This window comes from Xenopus laevis, chromosome 1S (genome assembly GCF_017654675.1).
Source record: "Xenopus laevis strain J_2021 chromosome 1S, Xenopus_laevis_v10.1, whole genome shotgun sequence".
NCBI classification, from domain to species: Eukaryota; Metazoa; Chordata; class Amphibia; order Anura; family Pipidae; genus Xenopus; species Xenopus laevis.
Genome location: NC_054372.1, coordinates 79649606 through 79675805, shown reverse-complemented (window position 1 = coordinate 79675805; position 26200 = coordinate 79649606). Strand labels below are relative to the sequence as shown.

Sequence of the window (26200 nt, the reverse complement as noted above, 5' to 3'; positions counted from 1 at the left end):
TTTTTCCATTTAACATCTTGTACTATTTGTAAGTAATGTCCTGTATCTTGCAAATATGAAGGTAGGCTGCAACACTGTATCAATTACATAAGAAAGTTTTTCATTAAGACTGTCTATACCCGAAATGATAGGTCTACCTTTGATTTTGTCCAACCCTTTGTGAACCTTGGGTAATATATGATATTGTCATTAAATTGATCTCTGGAAAAGATTTTAGCTATTACCCCATAGTGTAAAATTTGTTCTAATAAAGATCTATATTCACTAATGGAATTGCATTGTAAGGGTAGTAGTGGAAAAAAGTAAAAAATCATTATCAGGTACAAAATTCAAACCCTTATTTAAAAGACTGTGTTGTGCATCTGTTAAAACATGAGATGATACATTTATAACATTACTATTACATTTCTCTATCTCGGGCACTTCTAGTTTTTTTCCCCCATGTTTTGGCCACCATCCAAAAACCTCTTGATCTGGGTTTCTCCCTTCATCCCTTCTGTTGATTGTATCTGAAAAGGAAACCCTGGTAGAGGTCATATCAGTACATAAGGGTCGGGATTTAGATTTCTTTTTCCTGGCCCCAAATGATCTCTGTTTAATTGCAGATTTTGGAGATTTAGTTAGTGTGTCCCTGTGCCATGTGTACACATTGTTAATATCAAAATCAAGTTTATCCCAATTTAATTTCTGCTGTTTGACTTGCATCATAGTTACATAGTTAGTTACATAGTTAAATTGGGTTGAAAAAAGACAAAGTCCATCAAGTTCAACCCCTCCAAATGAAAACCCAGCAAACATACACACACCCTTTGATATTATGTCTGTCCAAAAAAACCATCCAAGCATTCTCAACAGATGAAGCAGGCACATCTAGGTAAACACCATCAGGAGAGCAATAAATGGTGGCACCAAATTTGTAAAGCAGATTCCTGCAAAGGAGATGTATGGGAGAAGAAAACTATGTTCTGCTGTGAGAGGTCCTATCTGAACAGACACTTCAGAGGTTAGCAGAAGCCGCTGCAGATGGTTACTTATGCCAATGATGTTGACAGTATGGCCAGACAAAGGAATAGAATCATATCATAGCAAAGATTGGGATGCATCTGTATCAATTATCCAATAAACCAGAGAGCCATCAACAACACAATATTGCTAACCATGTAACCAGGTTGGTTGAAAGAGTAGCATAGTCTTAGAGGTATGGCCTTCCTGAGGTTGGAAGGGAAGGAGGAGGAGGCAAAGAGGGATTGGCAGGAATGAAAGAGGGTTGTACCTGAGAAGGATAGGCGGTAGAGAAGGTGGAGAAAAAGAAGGGTTGGCAGGAAGGGAAGAGGGTTGAGCTGGAGAAGTACAAGACGGAAGAGATGCAGAAGATTGGGTTGGATAGAAAGGGGGAAGGGCTTGAGAAGGATAGGCCGGAAGAGAAGGTGGATTTGTGGTTTGATGGTATTGAGAATAACCAGGCCCTCGGCCACATCCTCTGTAGGATTGAGAATAGGAGTATGGAGTGTAAGCAAGATGCGGAAAAGAGGAAGTAGGTACATTGGTAAAAGCAAGCATAATTTTAACTTGTTCCAACTGCGGCTTGGTGCAATCTAAAAGAAATTGTATTTCTACATTTTGAGAACTACTTTGGTTAGACCTGCTGTTTGTTCTTTAGCATTTTTGTCTCTTTCAGTCAATAACACTTTAATTACTTTGGAGAGCTCCTGACTCAGCTTCTATTCTTTGTTTTTCAGCAAAATTAGTCCTTTTCTTTCTTAATCATTTTATCTTTGATAATTTCGTCAATTTTCTGCTCAATTTCTGCAGCCTCATCTAAAGTCTTATGTTCATAATCAAGACATCACATTTTTAATTTTATTAGCAATTTTTTCTGGGGACTTCCGATTTGGCACCCGTGAACAATGGAGGCTTGGAAGTAGCGTTCCACAGGCAACTAAAAGTCATCAATCTTTCCAAAACCTATAGGGGAGAATAAGGTGGTGAAAAGCCTTAGTAATTTAAGACACTTCAGTGTTCACATGGCTGTGTGACTTCCCTTAACAATCAGTGAGGAAGGATCTGTGGACAAAGTTAGAACAGCAGCTGGAGGAAAAGAATTATTCTAGCAGAATTTTGTCATAGCTTAAAGGGGTCAAAGTAATACTGCCACCCAGGTTCTGGATCTGTGTTTCCTGCCACATAGAAAAAAGACCCAATTGACTTTATTGTAAAACATTTTCCCAGAAACAACTGCTAAACTCTGGGGTTCTTACTCATAGACTAGCATCTCTAACTGCAAGTTGGAATAAAAGTTCAAAAAGTCAATAAAAAGAGGGGAGGGAGGCACAAGGAGGAGAGAAAAAACACAAAAATATATATATAAAAAAAAAAGCAGCAAAGTTTAATCCCAAAAAAAGAACTCTAAAAGTTTGGAGTCAGAAACCAACATCTCTGGGCACTCACAAGGAACTGTTTAAAAAAAGTTAGACTTTGGAGAAGACTTTAAGATTGCCAATGAGGTGGCAAAACTAATAAATCCTGTTATAGAAATTATCAATTAACAAAGCAGTTGACAAATTACAATTGGAAATAGGTAATTGACTCAGCAATTGGGAAGCCATGATAAGTGGTTTCCAGAGTTGGAATCTGCGGTTTCATCCATTTACGATGGCTTGCTCAAAACAAAGCGTATCACTTGGAAAAAAGAGTGCAAGAACTCCTCCTGAAAGTAGAAGACCTGGAGAATAGATCATGCCGGAATAACCTAATATGTGTGGGAATCTCAGAATCACATAAAATTGATTTTATAGCAAAGCTAGTTTCAAAAATAATACCTCAAACTCTAGGCATTTCTCTGGACACTGACATGAAAGTTGAGAGGCTACACAGGATTGAATCCTTCAAAGAAGATCTAACCAAACCAAGACCGGTCATAGCGAAATTCCTTGACTACTCTGAGAAGAACTGGCTTTTCCAAGCGTATAAAAAAATCCAAAGGCTTACAACTAGAGGGTAACAAAATCCTCATCTTTCAGGACTATTCAATTTATCTTTCTCAAACGAGGAAAGAATTTTCCACAGCGTGCCACTCACTGATGAAGCAGAATATCAACTTCTCCTTATTGTACCCCGCAAAATGAAAAATTATTTTGCCCACAGGGACTCGTATCTTCAGTGATCCTAAAGAGGTGACTTACTTTGTCCAGCACATGGAGAACAAATCTTTGAACAATTCTAAACCTACTCGGCCAACTTTTAATTTTCAAGGACTGAGCTCCCTCCCCCAAAGGGACCAAAGAGAACGCCTGTATGAAAGGTCACATCAGCAAACTCAAGGTCCCACCAGGGAGTTAAGACGAGACCCGGTGGGTACTCAAAGGCCAAGATCCAGATCACCCTTTTCACCTATAACAATTTCTCCACCACTCTCCAGGGAAGATGACATGGTGTTTCAATCTTAAATAATTAAAAAATGTTGCAAGTTAGCTGGATGTTTCCAATAACTTCTCTTTAAAAGAGGGTTGATAGGGAAGAAAAGGAGGTCCATGTATTTGTTTTTCCTTGAACACACGACTCAATGTTTGGTATTCTGTTATAGTAATTGTTTTAATCTATGCTTTGATTTTCAGATTTATTGTTGCTTATGTTACTAATGCTACTTTTATTTCCTGGATCACATGCTCAGTGAATGCATCCCCTGACACGGTTGTTACTGACTTTGCAAATGTACTCCTCTTTAAGCACCTACATTTTAGATAACATTATGGCAATAAATATTGTATACTGGAACATTAATGGTTTGAACCATTACATTAAAAGGAGGAAAATCCTCCAACTCCTCAACAAATTAAAATGCCACATAGCCCTCCTTCAAGAGATGCATTTAAATGATCAAGATAACGTTACCTTGATCAGAGACTGGGTCGGAGAGACAGCTTTCTCCCTGGCCTTTAAAAAGAAAGGAGGGGTAGCAATTTTATTCCATCGAAATCGAAATGGCAAAATTTTATCTGTGCAGGACGAGTATGACAGATGTCTATGCTGAAGTTTTAATTAATGATAGAAGATGGCACTTAGCTTCAATTTATGCTCCTTACCACACAAAAGAAATTTTTTTGTTGTTGACCTAAACCACAGAATCTCAGCTCTTCCTCAATCCAATGTAATCATAGGAGTTGACTTTAATGAAACTCATTCACTTTTTGGATAGAACCAATTCTAACATAAACTTCCTAGTTGAAAAGTCTTACTTATTTCATCCTATATAAAAAGAGTTTACTCACTTTTTCCCCCATCACAAGGTAGGAACTAGAATCGATTACATCCTAGTTTCTAACAATCTGGTGGAAAAATCTTTAAAGGAAACTATACTACTTTTTTAGTAGTATTTGCTATTTGGTAAATATAAATAGAATTTTTGTCTAATTAACAGACAGAGTTCTGTATTTTGCTTCCAAACTTCTTCCTGTTAGAGCAGCAGTATTTCTGGTCAGGTGATGTCTGAAGCAGCACACAGACCATCATGAAATGGTGGCTCAAGGCAAGAGATGTAAAAGGGCAATATTTACTTAAATATATATACCAGTTTGGTAAGATTCTTTAATATTCCACTTAATATGATATAAATCTATTGCTTATATATTCATTTTGGGGGTATAGTTTTCCTTTAAAAACAGGCATAGATTCCATTGATCATTCTGATCAGACCCCAGTCTCAATCACATTATCCAATCCCACTATAAAAAGAGATTCTGTGTCATGGTCTTTTCCATTGAGGTTGGCTAATCAGCCTGAATTTTCCATCTGCTTTCTGACAGATGGGATTTATTCCTACAAGAAAATTCCTAACACAAAGACAACGTCCCCCTGTTATGGGAAACATGGAAAGCAGTTATTCAAGGCTAAATCTCAGCCTATAGGGCCCATCTTTACCACAAGGTAAATGAACATTTCCTTAGACTGCCATCAGTTATCTCAGAAGCTCAAAATGGTTTTCTAAAAAATGATCTGGCATTAAGAATATAACAGCAGTACTTTCTGCAATCTCATTTGCCAGAAAATACAATATCCCATACACAGTTGTCAGCCTGGATGCTAAAATGTTGTTTGACAATGTGGCTAGCATTTGTGTGGTTGAGCATTTAGGGAATAACAATCATAACATGATCTCCTTTGAGATTCTGTTGCAGAAGCAATTCTAGAAGGGAGTAACTAAAACACTAAATCTTTGACAGTATAAGGACATCTTAGGTGGGATAATGACATATTAAGTGGGAAATGCTTTTCACAGGGTTAAACAAAAACAAAAATGGGAAGCCTGCTTAATATATATACACGTCAGTATATTCCCCTTGTAAGCTAGGAACGTCATTACAAGTAGGCCAATAAATTATACAAAAAATACTATAAGGCAAGCTAAAATTGATATGGAAAAGGATATTACAACAAGCAGTAAAAAGAATCCAAAATTATTTTTTAAATATGTTAATAGTAAAAAAAAAAAAATGAAGCAGGGGGGGTCAGCTGGTTGAAAAAAAAAGTGTCAGATTCTTAACACATATTTTTCGTCTGTTTACACAAATAAGGAACCAGTTAACCCTTTAACTGCCAGCAGAATTTCACATGTTGGTTGTGCGAAATGCCAGCTGTTTTTAAGCATTTTGTACTTGTACTTAAGGTTTTATTGTAGGAAAACCTCCATGAAACTAGGAAAATTAAATATTTTTTTTGTTGTAGGAAAACCTCCTTGAAACTAGGAAAATTATATATTTTTTTTTGTTGTTGCAAAGTGGGCTTTGACGTGCAAGTTTAATTTTTTGACTTTTCTGGAGATTTAATGTGTATTTTGGGTGAAATATTTTAAAAAAAAAGTTAAAATTTTTTGTATATCTTTCACAGCATACCAAATATGTATCAGTAACCCACTTTCTTTGTCCTTGGACAAAGAACCCCCAAACTAAAACAGCATTTTGTAGAATTTTACACCAGAACAAAGAGGCAGTTGATGAACCACGTGACAGTTGATGCAGCATAATTTATATGTAAATCTAAATTATCCTTTCAAGTTTGGTATTTTTGAAACTACAGATCTTCAGGTTTCTTGTGGTGCTTTAGTTTTCACTCAAAATCCAAATACATTTTACCAGTGCATCATGATATTTAGAGCTTTTTTGTTGCATTTTTAGTTTTTTTCCTAAAATGCAAATTTAGACGCAGGATCAAATGTAAATCTGACAAAATAACACTGTTATAAATGTTATAACTACAGACAGTTTGAAAGACAAACTTCTCCTGAATAAAACAATACCCCATATGTATGGATACACATAGGTGTGTGTACTACTTGAAGTTTTTCAGTCTAAACACCCCCAAACTGTGAAATAACTCCCACAAACCATATATTTCTGAAACGTACACTTCTTCAGCTATTTAAAGATGCCATTCTCCCTTTTCTGTATGAAAAATGATGGCCGCAGTCCTTTGTAGAAGTCAGCAATTTGGTCTGAAATAAAGGACAAAAGAGATCCAAAGTTAGATTTCTCCCAAAGTTTCAATGGCAACTAACAAAAACCTGCTCAATAACAATCTGCAAGTTCTCCTGAATACAAGGATACCCCATATGTATGGATACACATACAGTTTTTCAGCCTAAACACCACCCAAACAGTGAAATTACACTATTTCACCAATGACAAAATCTGTACCACATTTGCAGATATATTTACCAACAAAATCCATAGTAAATTTGGCCCATACATTATGCAAATGTCGTAAGAAGTTTAGGAATTTAGGTGGCAACAATAAGGATTTAGGCATTAGCAGCTGAGATAAACTTTATGCCCACCAGAAGTTAGTAAAAAAGCTGGTGCCCAACTGGTAACAGGTATGGCACGTGATCAAAGTGCTATTCCTATTGTGGTAAACTGGCGGCTTGAACACGTAACTTATGGGGGGGAATTAGTCAATGGTAGGCAGGCAGCATAGGACAAAGGAGCAGAAAGACAGGGGCACACAGCTTCTTCAAGGAAAACAGGGGTATTTTCCAACTTTTAAACACACTGTCAATAATGCACAGACACCCGGGTGACCACTGTGGCAAACAAACATAAATCATAAAATAAAAACCTAGCCCACTGGGCACTAACTTCACACGTTGAAGTAGTCCCTGACTAGACTGGGCCCCTTGTGGACTACTAGCAAACAATAAATAGTTTGGTTGGCTCACCCCTGTACTCACAGGACTTTCTCCCAGGTAATATTCAGCCTCCTGACTTCCTCACTCTCTTCACAATAATCTCTGTGAGAGTCACAGGCTCCCTCGGCTTCATGCAGTAACAGGCAGCACCCCCAGCTCCTCTGGGAGTTCCTCACACAGCCAGGTCTCCTACCTGCTGTGCCCTGCTGAGAGACACACTCTCCCATTCTAATTAAATGTAAATAGCCTTTCCACAGGATAGCTTTCCTGTGGAAGGTGAACTTCAATCTCTGGACTGGATCTGCAGAATGGAGTACCTGGCTACCAAAGTATTTAAACTGAGCGCTGATTCTCTGTTTAATAACTCCCTTCCTGGAGCCTATCTCAGTACCTGGGGAGAAATTAAAGGCTAGAGTGAACTTTTTACACCTTTTCCTAGTCACTCTACCACACTATTCAGATAGCCAGTGCAACTAAGTCTAATCTAAACACCGCATAAATATTCAATTTGTGCTACAAGTACAAAAAAAAATGGATTGTTCCAACCACAACCTTTCAGGAAAAATATGCTGAATGCCTACACTAAGAACACATTTAAATGGAAGACCATAGTGTTTCGGTCACTCTGTGCTCAAAAACCTTTACTATTCAAGAAAACTGAAGACATACTACCCACAAATCCAGAAATACTTAAATCTACAAAAACAAATGTTGTTGCCCAGAAATCTATAGACATCTATAGACAAAACTTTAGATAACAGCGCTGATAGATGAGCTTTTGAGGTGCGTAAAAAAAAAAGACTTGTGGCATCAGCATTAGAGATGCACATCATCCCACGTATTCATCACGTACCACAAGTTCTATTGTGTGCCCTCTCGGCCAACGAGCATCTCAGTTCGATAAAGTACCAGCACAATACAAGTGCTATCCATAACACTAAAACTGGCCTTAAGCACCATAGCGCAACATAAAAACTGAATGCATAAACTACGAACAAACCTACATACAATTGTTTTTACTGCTACACAGCACACAAAAAATCCTACACCATAAATCAAAGATCACTACTATACAGAAAAAAACTGCAAACTTTTGTCTTGTCAAACTTTTTTTTTTATTACCAATATCTATAAACTAGTTATAAGCGAAGTAGGGACCTGCCAAAAGGATCTCAATGGGGGGGGGGGCCTTGAATCTAAAAAAACCACTGCACAACAAACACAAAAAAGCATCACGTTGCCAGCACACCTAACCAGTTACTGCTAGCGTGTACATAAAAACCTAGAGCATGCCAAGCTTACTATAAAGATTTACTAAATCCTTTTACAACCAACAAACCCAGAGAGCCTTAACCTACCAATACAAAACAGAATTCAAGTCCTCTCGTAGTGTACCACAGTATGGTATACCTCAAAACAGGGTTGGAAACACAGAGCAGGCTTGCTTGTACACTTGGGACAAAAATACTGCACATCTTTTCCAACACCCCTAGAACTTTACATGCTCTCTTGGCATATTTTTCATTAGGGATTGGTAGAATTTGGGCAATGAAATGCTTACCCACCATTTGGGCAACATTGTCATTGGCAGGCATATCTGGAACCTCCTGTACATCGCCAAACAAAAGCGCAGGGAGCAGCTGCAGCAGATAATTGTAATGAGACAATTTGGGGCCTGGTACTGCCGCCTTGTAAACGACATAAGAATTATAAAGGGCCATTTGAATCATGTAAATTGCTGCTTTTTTGTACCAGGCCCTGGTTTTTCTGGTGGCATCTAGTGATGGGTGAATAATTCCGTGGGTGAATTTTTTATGCGAAACCGCGTCAAAAATTCGTTGTGCAGCTTGTGTCGCCACATGACAAATTATCAAATTAAAAACAACGCACGACAAACAGAACATCTGCCACAGCAACCAATTAGATGTGAGCCCTCCCACTGTCTATATAAGGAGGTGTAGAGGCGGTCATTACTCAGTACGTTTTTGATAGGTTAGAGAGAGAGTTTTATTAGCTAGAGGAGTTAGTGGAGTTAGCTTTTTTTTCTTTCTGAGTCAGTGGAAGCTACAATCAAAGCAGCAGCTGCCATCACAGTAGGGCAACTGGCACACGTAGGACTGTGGCAGATTTTTTTGCCACTGCTTTACGACCCATACACTCGCAGCAGGCAGAGGTGGTGGTAGACTGGCTGACCCAGGCTACCTCCTCTGCAGCGGGCACCAGTGAGCGGCAGGTGATGGTGTCACCTGCCAGCTCAGTGCTGGGGGACACCCCATCTCCCTTAATGTTTGCTCCTGAGTGGGACTTGGGCCCAGACACCCAGGATCTTTTTCATGATGATCAGGCAGGAATATGGGGTGTATTCATGTCTGATGAGGAGGAGGTCATGGCACAGCCCACATCAGTAGGGGATATTAGGCAGGGTCCCCTAATGGCAGGGCAGCAGGCTGCTGGTGTGGGGTCAGACACCAGCATGCTGGATGTGGGTGTTGATGCCATATATGATGCAGGGTCTAGTCTAGGGGAGGATGATGACAGGGACAGACCCTGGGAGCCAGCTCAGGAGGATAACAGCAGCAGTTCAGGGGGGGAACTTTATGTTGTTGATGATGAGGATGATGAGCCGGCCCCACAGAGGCAGAAAACCCCACCAGCCTCTGCTAGGGGGGCAGGCAACAGGGCAGCACTGCACCAGGGTCCGGAGCCTCTGGGCGTATGGGTGGGGATCATCCCCAGCCCTCCACAGCAAGCAAGGAGGTGGTCCAAACTGAGGACCAGTCGGTAGCAGTGTGCCAGCTCTGCCGTCAGAAAGTTAGAAGGAGGCAGACCGGGTCACATATGGGAATGTCAGCTTTAAGTTCCCAAATGAAACGTCATCACAGGATAACGTGGGAGCAGCACCAAAATGCCCAGGCATCGGGGGCAGTGGTGCTTCCGGTCCACCTCCTCCCATTCCTCAGGGAAGAGGTGCTAGCACCCCATCCTTCATAGCAAGGGAAGAGGATTCTGAGGCTCACAGTTGGAGGCAGACACTGTTTAGCTCTGCCTCTTCTGCAGCCCCTTCTGCCTCCTCCTCCTGCTCATCATCATCAGTGCAGCCCCTGTACCGCCAGTTTTCCCTCCCAAGTTCCTTGGCCGCAAGGCACCTTTCGCCCCCAGCCACTCCCAAGTGCAGAGGCTCAATGCCTGCCTGGCAAAACTTCTGGCAGTGCAACTGCTGCCGTATAAGCTAGTCGATGCAGCCCCTTTCCGACAGCTGATGGCTTGCACTGCCCCTAACTGGCGTATCCCCAACTGACATTATTTTGCAAGGAAGGCCATCCCTGCCCTCCACCAGCAGGTGGTGTAGAATGTGTCCCTGTCGCTGGATCATGCTGTCGGTGGCAGGGTGCACTGCAGCACTGACACGTGGACCAGCAGGCATGGGCAGGGGAGGTACCTATCATACACTGCCCACTGGGTCACCCTGATGAGTGTTGGGGAGGGTGCAAGCAGGGGAGCTCCCCTCAGGCTACAGGTGCCTTCCCGTGGGGTACAGGGCAAACCCTACATGCCCACCTCCTCCTCTGCTATGGATGAGCCACCCTGAAGTGTCCCCGCAGTTACACTTCAGTGCAGCACAAGTGCTGTCAGGTTGTGCTAAAACTCTGGGCGAGAAGAGTCATAATGCACCTGAGCTCATGTCTGGCTTCCAGACTCAGGTGCAGCGGTGGTTCACTCCCCACCAGTTCCAAGCAGGTAACATTGTTTGTGACAGAGGTCGCACCCTGCTGGCTGCCATCAGCCTAGGCCATCTGACCCATGTGCCTTGCTTTGCACATGTCCTCAACCTTGTGGTGCAGCGCATTCCTCAAGAGCTTCTAAGGGTTGGGTGACTTGCTGGAGAAGGTACATAGGGTATGCAACCATTCTCGTAGGTCCCCCACCGCCAGCGCGTCTGTGGCATTGGTTGCAGCGGCAGCATCATATACCACCCCACCAGCTGTTCTGTGACCTGCCGACGCGCTGGAATTCCACCCTGCACATGGTGGAGCGCTTGGTAGAGTAGCGATGGGCGGTCAGCAATTGCCTGCTGGAGCACAGTGCCAGGGGTACTCGGGGCAGATTTGGGGTACGTCAGTGCAGAGCAGTGGCAGCAGATGATGCAGCTCTACTGAGTACTTGTCCCCTTTGAGCAGGCTTTTGTCAGCAGGGACAATGCGTTTGTTTAGCGATGTGATACCCCTGGTGTTCTTCCTCAAGTGCATGTTGGATGGCCTTCTAGAGGAGGGTGACGTGCCTGAGGAGGAGGAGAGTAGGCCCCGTAGGCAGGCAGAAGGGGCTGGGAGGCAGAATGAGGAATAGATGGTGCCCGATGAGGAGGATGAGGGAGAGGAGGACTTGGTGTCTGCACAGCATGGGGAGCAGAGCTCACACCACCCAACCACCCAAGCTATTGTCCGCGGCTGGGAGGGTACAGAGCAGGTCGAGCTAAATGACCTGCTGCATCTGGAGGGCAGTCAAGAAGAGGTTGGTTGGGGTCATCTCTTTTACATGGCTGCCCATATGCAGAATTGCATCCGAAGCAATCCCCGGGTCTGTTCCATCAAAGACCGGAATGATTACTGGGTGGCCACTTTGCTTGACCCAAGGTACAAGGGAAAGTTGGGGGAGTTCCTTGTACCCAGCCAGAGAGAGTAGGGTGGGTCAATTGAGGAAGGCTCTGTGCTCTAGTGGAGGCCTTCCCCCAGTCTGACACTTTTCAGGCCTCCATTACGCCACACACCCAGCAGAGAAGGGGGCCTAGCAGCAGCAGCAGCAAAGGCGGAGATCTCATGGGTGTGTGGAAGAGCTTTTTTGAGCCTCAAAGGGCAGCAGCAGGCCAAGTCAGCACCCAAAGCCACCACCAGCAGCAGCTGGAGCATATGGTGGCTGACTACATGGAGTCAGTCAGCATGCAGGACGCCATTTGCCCTGATGATGACCCGATGCATTCTTGGGAATTGAGGCTCAAACAGTGGCCAGAACTGCCACAGTACGCTCTGGAGGTGCTGGCTTGCCCCCCTGCCAGTGTCCTTTCAGAGCGTGTGTTCAGTGCCGCAGGTGGGTGGTGGTTTCACTGAAAAGCGGACACAACTATCACTGGCAGCGTAGATATGCTGATATTCATCAAAATGAATGGGCATGGATATGCAGGGATATCCAAGTACCCATTGCAGACATTAGAGACTAGCTTCCTCTCCTCCTCCTCATAGCTGTACCCTCCTCTCTCCATTGCTGCCTATACTCTTCTCTCATAGACTCCTCTTTCATAGTTTTGCCTATTCCCCATGTGGCTGATATGTCTGCTCCTGCTACTGCTGCTGCAGCCTGCTACCCCTAGTACTACTGCTGCATTGTCAGCAATTTTTTTGTGGTGGGGGCCTATCAATGCTCTTACTGCTGTTCTGCTTTATTGTCTGCAAATTTTTTGGTGGTGGTGGCCTATCAATGCTCCTACTGCTGTACTGCTGCATTGGTGGGAAATTATTTTGTGGTGGGGGCCTACCATTGCTTCTAAAAATGTTTCTTCAAATATTGCTGCTTAATCGGCTAATTTGTTCAGGTTGAGGCCTACCATGGCTTCTAAAAATGTTTCTTCAAATATTGCTGCTTAGTCGGCTAATTTGTTCTGGTTAAGGCCTACCATAGCTTCTAAAAATGTTACTTCAAATATTGCCCCTTAGTGGGCAAATGTCTTCTGTTTGAGGCCTACCTAATGTAATTCTTCTGGTTCTAATAAAGTTCATTCCAATACTACTACTGCTGCTGCTGTTGCTAGTTACCACTACTGCCTCATTATTTGGCAAATGACTTCTGTTTGAAACCTGCCTCATTTAATTCTTCTGGTTCTAATAAAGTTCATTCCAATACTTCTACTTCTACTGCTGCTGCTGTTGCTAGTTGCTACTACTGCCTCATTATTTGGCAAATGTCTTCTGTTTGAGGCCTGCCTCATTTAATTCTTCTGGATCTAATAAAGTTCATTCCAATACTACTACTGCTGCTGCTGGTGCTAGTTGCTACTACTACTGCCTCATTATTTGGCAAATGTCTTCTGTTTGAGGCCTGCCTCATTTAATTCTTCTGGTTCTAATAAAGTTAATTCCAATACTACTACTGCTGCTGCTGCTGTTGCTACTACTACCTCATTATTTTGCAAATGTTTTCTGTTTGAGGCTTGCCTCATTTAATTCTTCTGGTTCTAATAAAGTTCATTCTAATACTACTACTGCTGCTGCTGTTGCTAGTTGCTACTACTGCCTCATAATTTGGAAAATGTCTTCTGTTTGAGGCCTGCCTCATTTAATTCTTCTGGATCTAATAAAGTTCATTCCAATACTACTGCTGCTGCTGCTGCTGCTGTTGCTAGTTGCTACTACTGCCTCATTATTTGGCAAATGTCTTCTGTTTGAGGCCTGCCTCATTTAATTCTTCTGTTTCTAATAAAGTTCATTCTAAAACTACTACTGCTGCTGCTGTTGCTAGTTGCTACTACTGCCTCATAATTTGGAAAATGTCTTCTGTTTAAGGCCTGCCTCATTTAATTCTTCTGGTTCTAATAAAGTTCATTCCAATGCTGCTGCATGGTTGGCATGGTTACCAAAGTCCTGCCTTTAAGTAAGATGTCTGCAAGTACACAAATGAGGTCTCCAAAAGGAATGCTGCCAAAATTCCTGCTGCTTCAGTCATCATACAAATAACAAATTGACAATCTCTTCAATGCTAGGGTTGTCTTGTATAATACTTGTATTGAAAGTTTGCATTATGTGAAACGTGCAACCAAAAAAATATACAGTGGATTTTAGGGACACTCAATTTATTAGCAGATTCATCAAATTAGGTGCCAGCATAGTTGTCCAATTTCTTCTGGTTGGGGTCTGCCAAAGCTCCTAAAAATTATGTAGCTTCCAATAATGCCACATTTTCCGGTTAATTGTTTCTGGTTGGGGTCTACCTCTTCTAATTCTAATTTTAATTCTATGTTCATGCTACTACTGCCATAAGGTTGTCTAATTTCTTCTGGTTGGGGTCTGCCAAAGCTCATAAAAATTATGTGGCTTCCAATAATGCCGCATTTTCTGTTTAATTGTTTCTGGTTGGGGTCTACCTCTTCTAATTCTAATTTTAATTCTATGTTCATGTTACTACTTGGGTCTGTCAAGGGTCTGTCTGTCAAGGCTCCTAAAAATAATTTCAATTCTAATATTGCTTCTTTGTAGTCTAATTTCTTATGGTTGGGGTCTGTAGAGGCTCCTAAACATAATTTCAATTCTAATATTGCTTCTTTGTAGTCTAATTTCTTCTGTAATGTGTAATGTAGTCACACTATTACTAAAATAAGAAAACCATAATGTATTTGAATAGTGAATTCTATAGCTAATTCCTCAAATTGTGCGCCTGTGCACCATACTCGACAAATGGGCGTCAACAATATAAATACCCAATGCCCTGCCCTTACACTTGTAGTGCACTTACACTTGGAGTGCAAAACTTGCAGTTGCAAAACATGGTAGGACCTGGGATGATGAGCCAGGAGGAGTTGAGGTACCTCATCAGGTACCTGCGCTGGGAGGGATACGACAATATCCCTCCTGGGACAATAGGCATCCAGCCACTCTGCTGGAGTGTCATGGAGAGGCTGAGGCGCAGGCTGAGCCGGCAGTTTGTGGTGCGCCTAACTCTGTGCATGCTCCAGAAAATCTCGAGCGATTTAAAAGAGGCGCCACACCTCATTGGTGGAAGAACTGCGCATGGATGTGGAAGGTAGAGTTATTTAAAAAGAAAACAATTCTCCTGTTTATTACAATAAAGTCACGACTTGTTTTATAATTTGCTATTTTACAGAAAAAATTTATTTAAGTGAATACTTTAATTAGGATTGGAACAGTTGACTGTATAATTGCAGACAAGTTAGATAACAAGTAAATGATATACAAAAGGAAGACGGCAGCTTAATCCCCTAAAGTCAATAATAAGCAAGATGTTGCTCACCCGGTTAGGTGACCCAGGTGTGCAAACCCCGGGTCTATCGTGTTCGGGTGCAGCCTTAACCAGTGTGTGGCATACAATAAATTTTCACAGCAATTACATGAAATGAACCCGTAGCTGGGGGAGTAATAGCAACAATTTTGCGAAGAAGCACACACTCCAGGAGCCAGCCAATGTAGTGTAAAGCCTTTATTCAAAAACAGCTAAAACAAATGATCCTTACGCATTTCGTATCCGAAGATACTTACTCATAGGCATAATTTAAAACAGCTGTGACCAAAATTTAAACAAGTAAAAAGGATGTCACGTACAAAATCAATCATCCTGATATTAACCCTAAAACAAAAATGTCTTAGCTGAAGTGAAACAATCGCTTTCTTTTTTGTTAGTTTAAACAATGAAATTCTGAAAAGTTAAAATTAAGTTGGATTGCACTTTTCTTGACTTTTTAGACCTGAAGCTAATTGGAAAAGGCTGCAAAATTAGTAGCACTGTGTTAAAGAAATGGACAGCAGGAAACTCACTTTTGAGAGCTGATTCCTGCCATCCCAGTCATGTCATCCCAGTCATGTCAAGCTGTACCCATAGGTCAGTTCCAAAGGCTTAGGAGAAACTGTAGCACTGATAATGAATTTATAACGCAAGCAGTTAAACTACGAGATTGGTTTCTGGAGAGAGGATATTCTTTGAAACATTTGGTTGTGGCCTTTACCAGAGCACTTAAGTCCAAAGTAGCTGTAGCACACAATCCAGTTTTGTCAATGCAAAAAGTGACTTTTATTGGCTCATTGCAAACTTCAAAAACATGGCAACGTTTCGGGCCGCACAGGGCCCTTTCTCAAGCCTGGCCTGGCTCTTCGCAGGGGGCCTTGTATGCTGTTTAGCACCAGATACCTGAAAAGGCTGATGGAGTAACAGGTGAGCGCTCTAATTTTTGTGTGAATTTACCAGAGCACTTAAGACTAAGGGGCAAATTCACTAAGATGCGAAGTTGCGCCAGGCGCAACTTCGCCGCACTTCGCCACACTTCGCCAGGCGTAGTTTCGCCAGGGCTCCGCAAATTCACTAAAATCCGAAGTTGCGCACAGGGGTAGCGTAAGGTTGCGAAGTTGCGCTAGCGTTGATTCGCTATATAAAGCGAAGTTACGCTAGCGAAGGCTAATTTGCATACGGCGCGAAATTCAAATTTCAATGGAGGAACACGTATCTGCACTACAAATGGCTAGAAAACCTTCAAATCAGCAAATAAAAATTTTATTTTGCCCTACACATGTGCCCACTGTCTAGGTAAGTTGCCATGAGTCAAGAAATGTAGGGGGGAGGAAGGGGAGCCCCAAAAAATTTTCGATCTTTTTCAGCCTATCAGCCATCATGTAGAAAACACGCCAGTGTTTTTTGGGACTTAGAAAAAAAATTGACTTTTTTTTAAACAATCCCTATCTACTCTATTGCGCTTCGGCAGGTCTGAGGTGGCGAAGGAAGTCTAGCATAAAAGGTAGCGTTCACTACACTGCGCAAGTTAGTGAATTTGCGTAGTTTCATCGCTAGCGAAGATTCGCCTGGCGTAAGGTTGCAAAGTAACACTAGTGAAACTACGCCAGCTTTCGTTAGTGAATTTGCGCAGTAGCGAAAATGCCAAACGCTAGCGAATTAACGCTAGCGTTCGGCGCTTCGCGCCTTAGTGAATTTGCCCCTATGAGATCTGAACTTTTGAGTGATTCTGGTGGTATTAGGGATCATAATGTATAACTTGCAAATGTTTAAATCAGGTGAGTTTACGAGCAGCAACACTAAAAGTTTAAAGACTTAATTAATTGCAATTCCTCTTTTGTCATCTATTTACTTACCTGTACGAAATGCAACATCCAGTATGTGGGCTGTACCTCAAGAAAACTTAGGTGTCGAATGCAATAACACATCAATCAAATAGTTTCACGTAGTTTGTTTGCATCTTAGGATCCAAGGGATAGAGAAAATTATTCCAACATCGAGAGGTGGTGATTTGATGCAAAGGTTGTTTTATAGGGAAGCATACTGGATTTTCACATTAGAAACTAAGCAGCCCCTGGGTTTAAATTTGCGTTTTGATATTTCTTGCCACATGTAATGTCCTCCATCTGATAATTTTGATTTTAGTCTTGGTTTTTTGAAATTTAGCATTTTAGCATTCTTATAGAAAATATAGCTCATGGGTCCGTGGAATGAGCCTGTGATTTATATTCTATATTTGGCACTTGTAAATGTCACTTCGTTTTTCACCTAGGTATGGCAACAAACACTGTTGTGTCAGCACTAGGGGTTTGCATAAGTATTGAAACTACATTTCATTATCACATGCACTTTTTAGAGGCTAAATATAAGAGTTAGTTTTAGATAACAAACTTAGATATAAACCAAATTTAGATAAAAACTAATTTGGTAAAGGATATTAGTAATTATGAATATATACACACTTTGATAAATATAATTTGGCACTTTTAATCATGCACTCATACACTGTTCATGGTTGCATCACGTGAATTAATTCATTAATAACAGTAATTTATTTCACTTTAATCCGTTAGTTATACAATTACATTGTTCACAATTTTAATTTAATTTTATAAAAATTAATTTGTAAAAATGTTGCACGTTATGATAATTAAGCACAGATGAATTCAATTAAATTTTGGTACACATAAGTAGTAATCACAAATTAATTTATATTACACACTAAGTTTATAGGGTTAAATTCATTGAGTTATTTGGACTAACTATCACGTAAAGTTTTAAAAAACATAAAAATGTTAAAAAACAAAATTAACATTGTCAGATAATGTGTTTAAACTTGAGGTTTGATATTGGATTATAATTAATGTTGATAGTGAAGGATAAAGGAAATTACACAAAATATCGGGATGCAAGTCCTTAATAGGTCCTTTTACGTTAGCTCATGTAAACTGACTTAGATTATATTAAGTCACTTTGGAGTATTATACGTCAACATTTTTTACATCTAATATTCCATTTGTAACTATACCAGATAGCTGCGGGTTTAGAAAAAAATAATCAATTAAATAAATCGAGATATACATTTAAGACAACTATTGTGGCTGGTATCCCTGGTAACTTAAATATACTATTACTTAGCCTTTAGAGTGCTTCCACACCCCTATTTTTATACATTGTATTGTTGCCAGAAGCTGTGGCTGAGCTTCATGTGGTTTTTAATAGCACCCCATACCCCCCCTTAAACTAATGGGGCCCTATACTTTTAAAAATGGGCGTTGGTTGGACAATGCCTCTCCCTTAAAAGCCGCATACTGGCGGGGGAGGATAGATCCTTTTCACTGAAACCAAGGTTCAACAGACACTGATTACACTGAATGCTACTATGCAGTAAGACTTTTTATACTATGGCCGAAAGGCTAACAAGTTAGGGACCGCCATGTGGGGTTTACCTTGACGTGGTATGGTGGCTTTTCAACTTTATGATCATAACTTTGTAACTAAAAACCCCTGTTTTGTAAACTTACTTTTGAGACAGGGGCCCAGGGAATGTGCATTAAAACTAGCACTTCCTTTATACTTAAATATACTATTACTTAGCCTTTAGAGTGCTTCCACACCCCTATTTTTATACATGGTATCCCTGGTATTCAGTAAGAATTAACGGTTTAATACACGTTTCATGTATCTAAACAAATTTGATTTTCTGGAAGATTTTCCACATATCGGAATCATCGAAACATAATTGGTTCACTGGGAACGTTAACATCGTGCTAACCTCCTCATTAAAATAGGTGTTAATTAAATCAGAGTTTTAGCTTTTGCTTAGTATCAATAAGATTGCATTTTGTATTCAATTAAATGGGTCAGTATTCTGATCGTTCCATAATATCGTTCCATAATCTAATGCATCAACTGGAAATTTAGAATAATCCAATTTAATTTTACGTTTTCGTTTTCTTTTCCTTTTTTCTAGTTCTTGTTGTGAAGAATTGTCAACATTTTTATTGTTAAACTTTTCAGAATTTCATTGTTTAAACTAACAAAAAAGAAAGCGATTGTTTCACTTCAGCTACGACATTTTTGTTTTAGGGTTAATATCAGGATGATTGATTTCGTACATCATATCCTTTTTACTTGTTTAAATTATGCCAATGAGTAAGTATCTTCAGATACGAAACGCATAAGGACCGTTTGTTTTAGATGTTTTTGAATAAAGGCTTTTAACAACATCGGCTGGCTCCTGGAGTGTGTGCTTCTTCGCAAACAAGTAAATGAGCTGTCAAATGGAGATTATCTGCTGCAAAAAACTCTCTTAATGGTTTTGCCCTGCCCCATACTTGGCCATCCTTATCAATGATGGTTTTCTTGTAGTTACACAACACCTCAGCCGGTATAATTTGTACTGTACAAATGCAAGTGCTGTATTACTCAAACTGAAATTCTTTGATTGCCAGCGGAGTGGATCCAAAAAGATCCAGCTGCAGGAGGGGCTGAAGAAGGCCACTGCAGCAGAAGGCAGAGAGGAGGAGGCAGCAGAACCTGCTGTGCCTGCGAGTCCTCCAGCACCTCCAGCACCATCTCTATCAGAGGCTGAAGAGGAAAGGGGCATTGGTGTAGCAACAGCTGATGCTGCTACACAGACGGAGGCCAAGCACCACCACCACAACCTGCTACCTGGCCTGGTGCAGCAGGTCACCGAAATGAGGCGGGAGATACAGGAAGTGAGGGACCTCCTGTGGAGCTTCAGGGATAGCCCTCCTCCTAAAATATAATTTTACCAGCACTGTTGTGCTTTTATTTTTCTTTTTATATGTTGATAAAATAGTTTTTTGGAACCTATATATTTGGAGTCTATTTTTCATTTAACTACTACTCATATGGTACTTAAAGTTGTTTGGATAATATAACAGAATTATGACTACTTGCATTTACACATAAATATATGGTTCATTGACATAAATATATGGTTTATTGATTTTAATGTGGGATACAAAGAACCCAGATGTTATGTGTTCAGAGTAATTATTATTAGTTGAGCTTTTGTTATTAAAGCTAATGTAAAAAAGATGTTTTTAAGAAACTGGCAAAATGTGAGCACTTTTTTTCTTTTGAAAAGATAGGAGTGCTCTAACAATGCATACAGGGAGGGCATGTGTGTACCAGTTACTGAGCAAAACATAAGTGTGAATTGCTCTATGCTCTTCCCATTGACTCCAAAGCAAAACATGGCATATATTAATTTATCACAGTGTACAAAGCTTAAAAGTAAGGGAAAACTATATTCAAAACAGGCCGTTTAAAGTACAAAGAGGCCCAAAACTAGCCAAGAGGAACTTCAAAAGTAGCCCAAAAATAGCACAATCTGTGCAGTGAAAATAAGTCTTAAAAATAAATGAATAGATTTGAAAATACGCCTTTTTCAATTTTCACTGATTTGCAAAATCTGAAAGATTAAAATTTCAATAAATATTGGTAAAACAGGTCAACCTCTAGAAATTTTGGTGGCAAGCAGATTTTTGCCTCCAAATTGTCTGAAATTGAGGAAAGTCACTGTAAAATGTGAGAATGCTTAAGAAGGAAGGGAGACTGGGGAACAGAGCCCAAAATTCTACAAGTCAGTCCCATTGCATGCTGGGTATTGCCACCTTACATTAAACTTGGGACGCACACCAAATCAGTTTCACAAATTTTTCACCGTTTTGCGATTTTTTTGCTAAATATCTAGGCAGTACTTTGTGGTTATACCTAATGGTGCCACAGGCTAGGGTGTCCAAACAATAAAGGGTTCTGAATAAGAGGATGTTTGTGTAAAAGTTTTCGACGTATCAGCCCAACAGTGGAGTTATGAGCTCCCAGACAATTTTACCACTGGCAGTCAACACTCACACTCACTGCACTCACAAACACATGCACACGCACACATGCGCACATAACATGTAATTTACCAATTGTACAAGTGCACACACATGGCATTGTGGCTTTTTTTTTCTTATCGCATCGTCTCTTTTTTGGCTGAAAAAAATGTTTTATTGCCATTACAAATAGCATATTTGCCAACTGTACTTTTGTATGTTATTTGGTGATCATATTGCAATTTTGGGCATTTTGGTGCATTTTTAGCCATTTTATTGAATTTTTAGCCATTTTTTTGTATTTTCAGCTCTGTATATGTTGCATAATACACACACCAGGTGCTTATATTGCAGCAGCCATCGCGTCAGCCGTGAAAATGTATATAGACTATTGTCATTTGGGGGTCTCTGTGCGCCACATAGTTTGGTATATCTATGCATATTGGGCATCAAAGTGTTCAGTAGACCCCTGGCGTTCATATTTAGGATTTTTTATGCTGATAAGTTATGAAACGTGGGGCATATAATGGGGTACAATTCAAGCTTTGTAACGATTTTCAGAAATTTGATAAAAGCCATTACGTTCAGCATTACTTTGCAGTTTGGCAGTTTGCAGTAGAAACACTTATTTACCCATATTGGAGTCATCAGAATGTGTACTTTCTGAAAATATATGGTTTTCTGGGGTCTCTGTACTGTTAGGGGGGTCTAATGTCGCATAATACACACACCAGGTGCATATATTGCAGCAGCCAGCGCGTCAGCCGTGAAAATGTATATAGACTATTGTCATTTGCGGGTCTCTGTGCGCCACATAGTTTGGTATATCTATGCATATTGGGCATCAAAGTGTTCAGTAGACCCCTGGCCTTGATATTTAGGATGTTTTATGCTGATATGTTACAAAATGTGGGGCATATAATGGGGTAAAATTCAAGCTTTGTGACGATTTTCATAAATTTGATAAAAACCATTACGTTCAGCATTGCTTTGCAGTTTGGCAGTTTGCAGTAGAAACACTTATTTACCCATATTGGATTCGTCAGAATGTGTACTTTCTGAAAATATATGGTTTTCTGGGGTCTCTGTACTGTTAGCTGGGTCTAATGTCAAATAATACACTAACTGGGTGCTTAAATTGCAGCAGCCAGCACGTCAGCAGTGAAAATGTATATACACTATTGTCATTTGGGGGTCTCTATGTGCCACATAGTTTGGTATAACTATGCATATTGGGCATCAAACTGTTTAGTAGACCCCTGTGTTTATATTTAGGACGCTTTATGCTGGTAATGATACATGGACGATACGATGCTGGAAAGTTGAAGCTTTGAAGCAATTTTCAGGTATTTCAATAAAAAACGCCTAATTTGGCAAAGCCTTGGAGCAGAAAGGCATGGGTACCCATTTTAGATTCTGTAGAATGTGTACTTTCCAAAAATATATGGTTTTGGGGGGTAAACATATATTTCTGAGTTTTTACATCACAAAAATGCAGTCAATGTGTTGATTTTTACATTAGCTGAAGTTACCCACAGGACTATTTGTATGCGCTAACTTCATTTTGGGGCCTCTAAATGCCATATACTTTGGTGAACCTATGCACAGTGGGCACCAAACTGTTTGGAGGACCCCTGGCAATCATAGTTAGGATACTTTTTCTTGGTACGTAATGATACATGGGCGATATGATGCTGGAAAGTTGCAGCATTGTGGCAATTTTCAGATATTTCACAAAAACAGACAATTTTGGGAATGAATTTGCGACTCAGTAGTTTGGAGCAGAAAGGCATGGGTACCCATTTTAGAGTCGGTAGAATGTGTACTTTCCATAAATATATAGCTTTGGGGGGTAAACTTATATTTCTGTGTTTTTGCCCCACAAAAATGCTGTCAATGTGTTGATTTTTTATTAGCTGAAGTTACCCACAGGACTATTTGTATGCGCTAACTTCATTTTGGGGCCTCTAAATGCCATAAACTTTGGTAAACATATGCAGAGTGGGCACCAAACTGTTTGGGTGCTTTTTTGTGATACGTAATGATATATGGGCGATATGATGCTGGAAAGTTGAAGCATTGAGGCAATTTTCAGATATTTCACCAAAACCGACAATTTTGGGAATGCCTTGCGACTCCGTAGTTTGGAGCAGAAAGGCATGGGTACCCATTTTAGATTCGGTAGAATGTGTACTTTCCAAAAATATATGGTTTTGGGGGGTAAACATATATTTCTGTGTTTTTACCCCACAAAAATGCAGTCAATGTGTTGATTTTTTATTACCTGATATATTATTCAAATTGCAGGTGAGTGATTGCTCACCACAGTTAATCACATCTCAAAGGAGATAATTAACTGATTAAAATACAACTGTCACTTAAATTAAAGTGCACTTAAATATGGAGTGTGAGGATTGTCTGAACAGAAACCAGGTCTGGGGATACTGAGCAAAGTACCCTATCTATTGCCCACTGGTCAGCAAATTCTTTCAACCGACCAGTAAACACTGCTTGGGTGTACTCTGCTCGGATGCGGGAACGCACCAGCACTCGGAACAAGACCTCTGTGGCAGAGGATTCCCACCTTCCAAACATTGCTTTCTAGATTTATGGATGACTAATTTAGCTAAAGCCAGGAGCAAGTTGGAGAGAAGGTCTTTCGCTTTATTGTCCCGGGATACTGGGCGTCCAAAAATATAAACATGAGGGGAAAGTGTAACCAGAACTGCAGGTAAAGCTTCCTCAAAAGAGCCAATAGAGGTTGCAGTCTGGCACACGTAAAATAAGCATGAAACACAGACTCTCCTTTGCTGCAGAATGGACAAGCAGCTGGGGAGTCTGTAAAACGAGCTAAATACTCTCCCGTGCTCAATGCACCATGCAGCACCTTCCAACTCAAGTCTCCAGTGGGTCTAGGCACCAAACTGTAATAAAGAGCTCGCCACTGAGGTCTTTCACCCTCATTAAGCACACGTCTCCAGATGGTGTCATAGCGGGAGATGAGGGCAAGGAAGTGTACAGTGTGAAGCATTAGAGAGTACAACAGCTTTCTTGTTATATCATGAAAGTGTGTCAATGGAAAATTCTCCAACTGGCTCAAGTTGGGGGAAGGAGGTGCTTGGAGGGATTGACGGGTTTTAGGCGCTATTATTATGTCTGGAGGTGAGGAGTTCCAAGGTGGACGTGGCTCTCCAGCATGTAAAACCCCATCAATGAAGGTGTGAGAATCAGGAGAGATTGTGTCCTTGATTTCCTTGAGCAGATGGTGTGGAACCCTAGTGGTGAGGAATCCCATGCGTTGCATAACTGCTTGAGAGTCCACCCAATCTGATTTCTCAAAATCCAGGAGATCTCCAACTCTGGTTAACCGAGCCTGGCAAAGACGACGGCGGATGCTGATGGATTCTAACATCCTAGTCTTAAAAGATGGATTGTAAAGTAGGGGCTTGTTTAGAATGTCTTCCCCTTCAATGGCTCCTTGCATTAACACGGATACCATGCTCCAGGTCTTTAGCGTGTCTTGGTAGTAAGCCGGCAGGGTTGAAATGTTTCTTAGGAAACCCTCAGGTTCAATGATAAACAATTGCCGGTCATATCCCATATTTCGTACCTGGCGATAAAAACTCGATGCTAGAGTACACCAATGTGGAGAAGGATCTGCATACAAGTATCTCTGTATTTGCTGTAGAAGGAAGGTGTGCACTTGAGAACGTATACACACGACTCCCTGCCCTCCCTCTTTGAACGGGAGGCTTGAGACACCTGCAGAAACCCAATGCTTTCCTATCCAGAGAAAGTCCAGTAACCTTCTCTGGATCTTAGCAATGAATTCTTGGGTTGGCTAAGACATATCAGCTGGTACCAGATCTGAGAGGCCACCAGCTGATTAATCACCAAAGCTCTCCCCCTCATAGAAAGTACTTTAGCAAAACCTTTCCACTTTCCAAGGCGGGTTAGTACACGCTCCTTAAGTTCAATGAAATTCTGTGAGACAGGATACTCCTCAGCTGATAGGTAGACGCCTAAATATTTAATGATATTACTCTCCCACGAGATGTCACGAAAAGCAGGAGGCAGGAAATCTACCTGTAGAGAACCCTCCAGAAGACCTGAGCTCTTGGACCAGTTGATCCGGGCAGATGAGGCAGCAGCATAGATTTCTTGACACTCTTGTGCCCGCTCAAGATCAACTAGGTCCTGGGCCACAAGAATTACATCATCAGCGTAGGCTGAGAGAACCACCCTTTGAGAACCAGTCCCGTGAGCCTTTTCCTTAAGAGACACAGGAAGGGCTCAATGGCCAGCGAGTACAGTTGTCCCGACAAGGGGCATCCTTGCCGAACTCCTCATCCAAAGGCCAGAGGTGCAGTCACAGACCAGTGCAGAAACACTCTGCAGAGGCATACATTGTTTTCAGGTATCCCACAAACTGTGGCTTGCAGACTGCCTATAAGATATTGGTGATCCACCCTGTCAAATGCCTTCTCTTGATCCAGAGAGAGAAAAGCAAGAGATAGACCAGTCCTTCTCGCAAAATGTAGTAATTCTCGGATTAAAAAGACATTATCAAAAATTGTCCGACCGGGGACTGTATAGGACTGGTCAGGATGAATCACCTATGCCAGCACAGATTTGAGCCTGAGTGAGATAGCTTTGGCCACGATCTTATAGTCTGTGCTGAGCAGTGAGACTGGTTCTTAATAAGACAGAGATCCCCCTTCTTAGGAAGCAGTGATAACACTGCTCGATGACACGAAAGTGGCAACTCACTTTTCTTGAAGGCCTCAGTTAGGACCCTATGGAAATCAGGGGCCAGAGTATCCCAGAAGAACTGGAAGAACTCTATGGTCAGTCCGTCAAGCCCAGGAGATTTATTGTGGGGCATTAAACGGAGTGCTTGAGAGAGTTCATCTAGAGTGATTGGTGTTTCCAACCTCTCTTTTCTCCTCTCACTGACCACTAGAAGCCCATCCCATAGCTCCTCACAGGCATCTGGAGAGATGGGATCTGGAGAAAAAAGGTTTTGATAGAAGGACCGGGCTCTGTCCCAGATAGCCTCCGGATCCTCAAGGGGGGTTCCATCCTCCGCAAAAAGGCATGTGATTTGTTTTCGATTCCCCTTCTTCTTCTCCAGAGCATAGAAGAATCGCGAACCACGATCCATATC

General features: G+C 41.2%; 1 protein-coding gene across 20 annotated transcripts in view; it reads left to right on the top strand.

The window, feature by feature from the left end:
• The window catches only part of adgrl3.S (adhesion G protein-coupled receptor L3 S homeolog), a 1276319-nt gene that overhangs the window by 816677 nt on the left and 433442 nt on the right, over window positions 1-26200 (top strand). Inside the window, exon 22 of one of the 20 annotated variants that reach the window (XM_041579808.1) lies at window positions 19636-19988. The exons of the other annotated variants lie outside the window; for them this stretch is intronic. Within the exon in view, the coding sequence (XP_041435742.1) occupies window positions 19636-19675 (40 nt within the window). The 3' untranslated portion in view covers window positions 19676-19988. Of the gene's footprint in view, window positions 1-19635; window positions 19989-26200 lie in introns of those variants that run through there. 20 annotated transcript variants of the gene reach the window in all.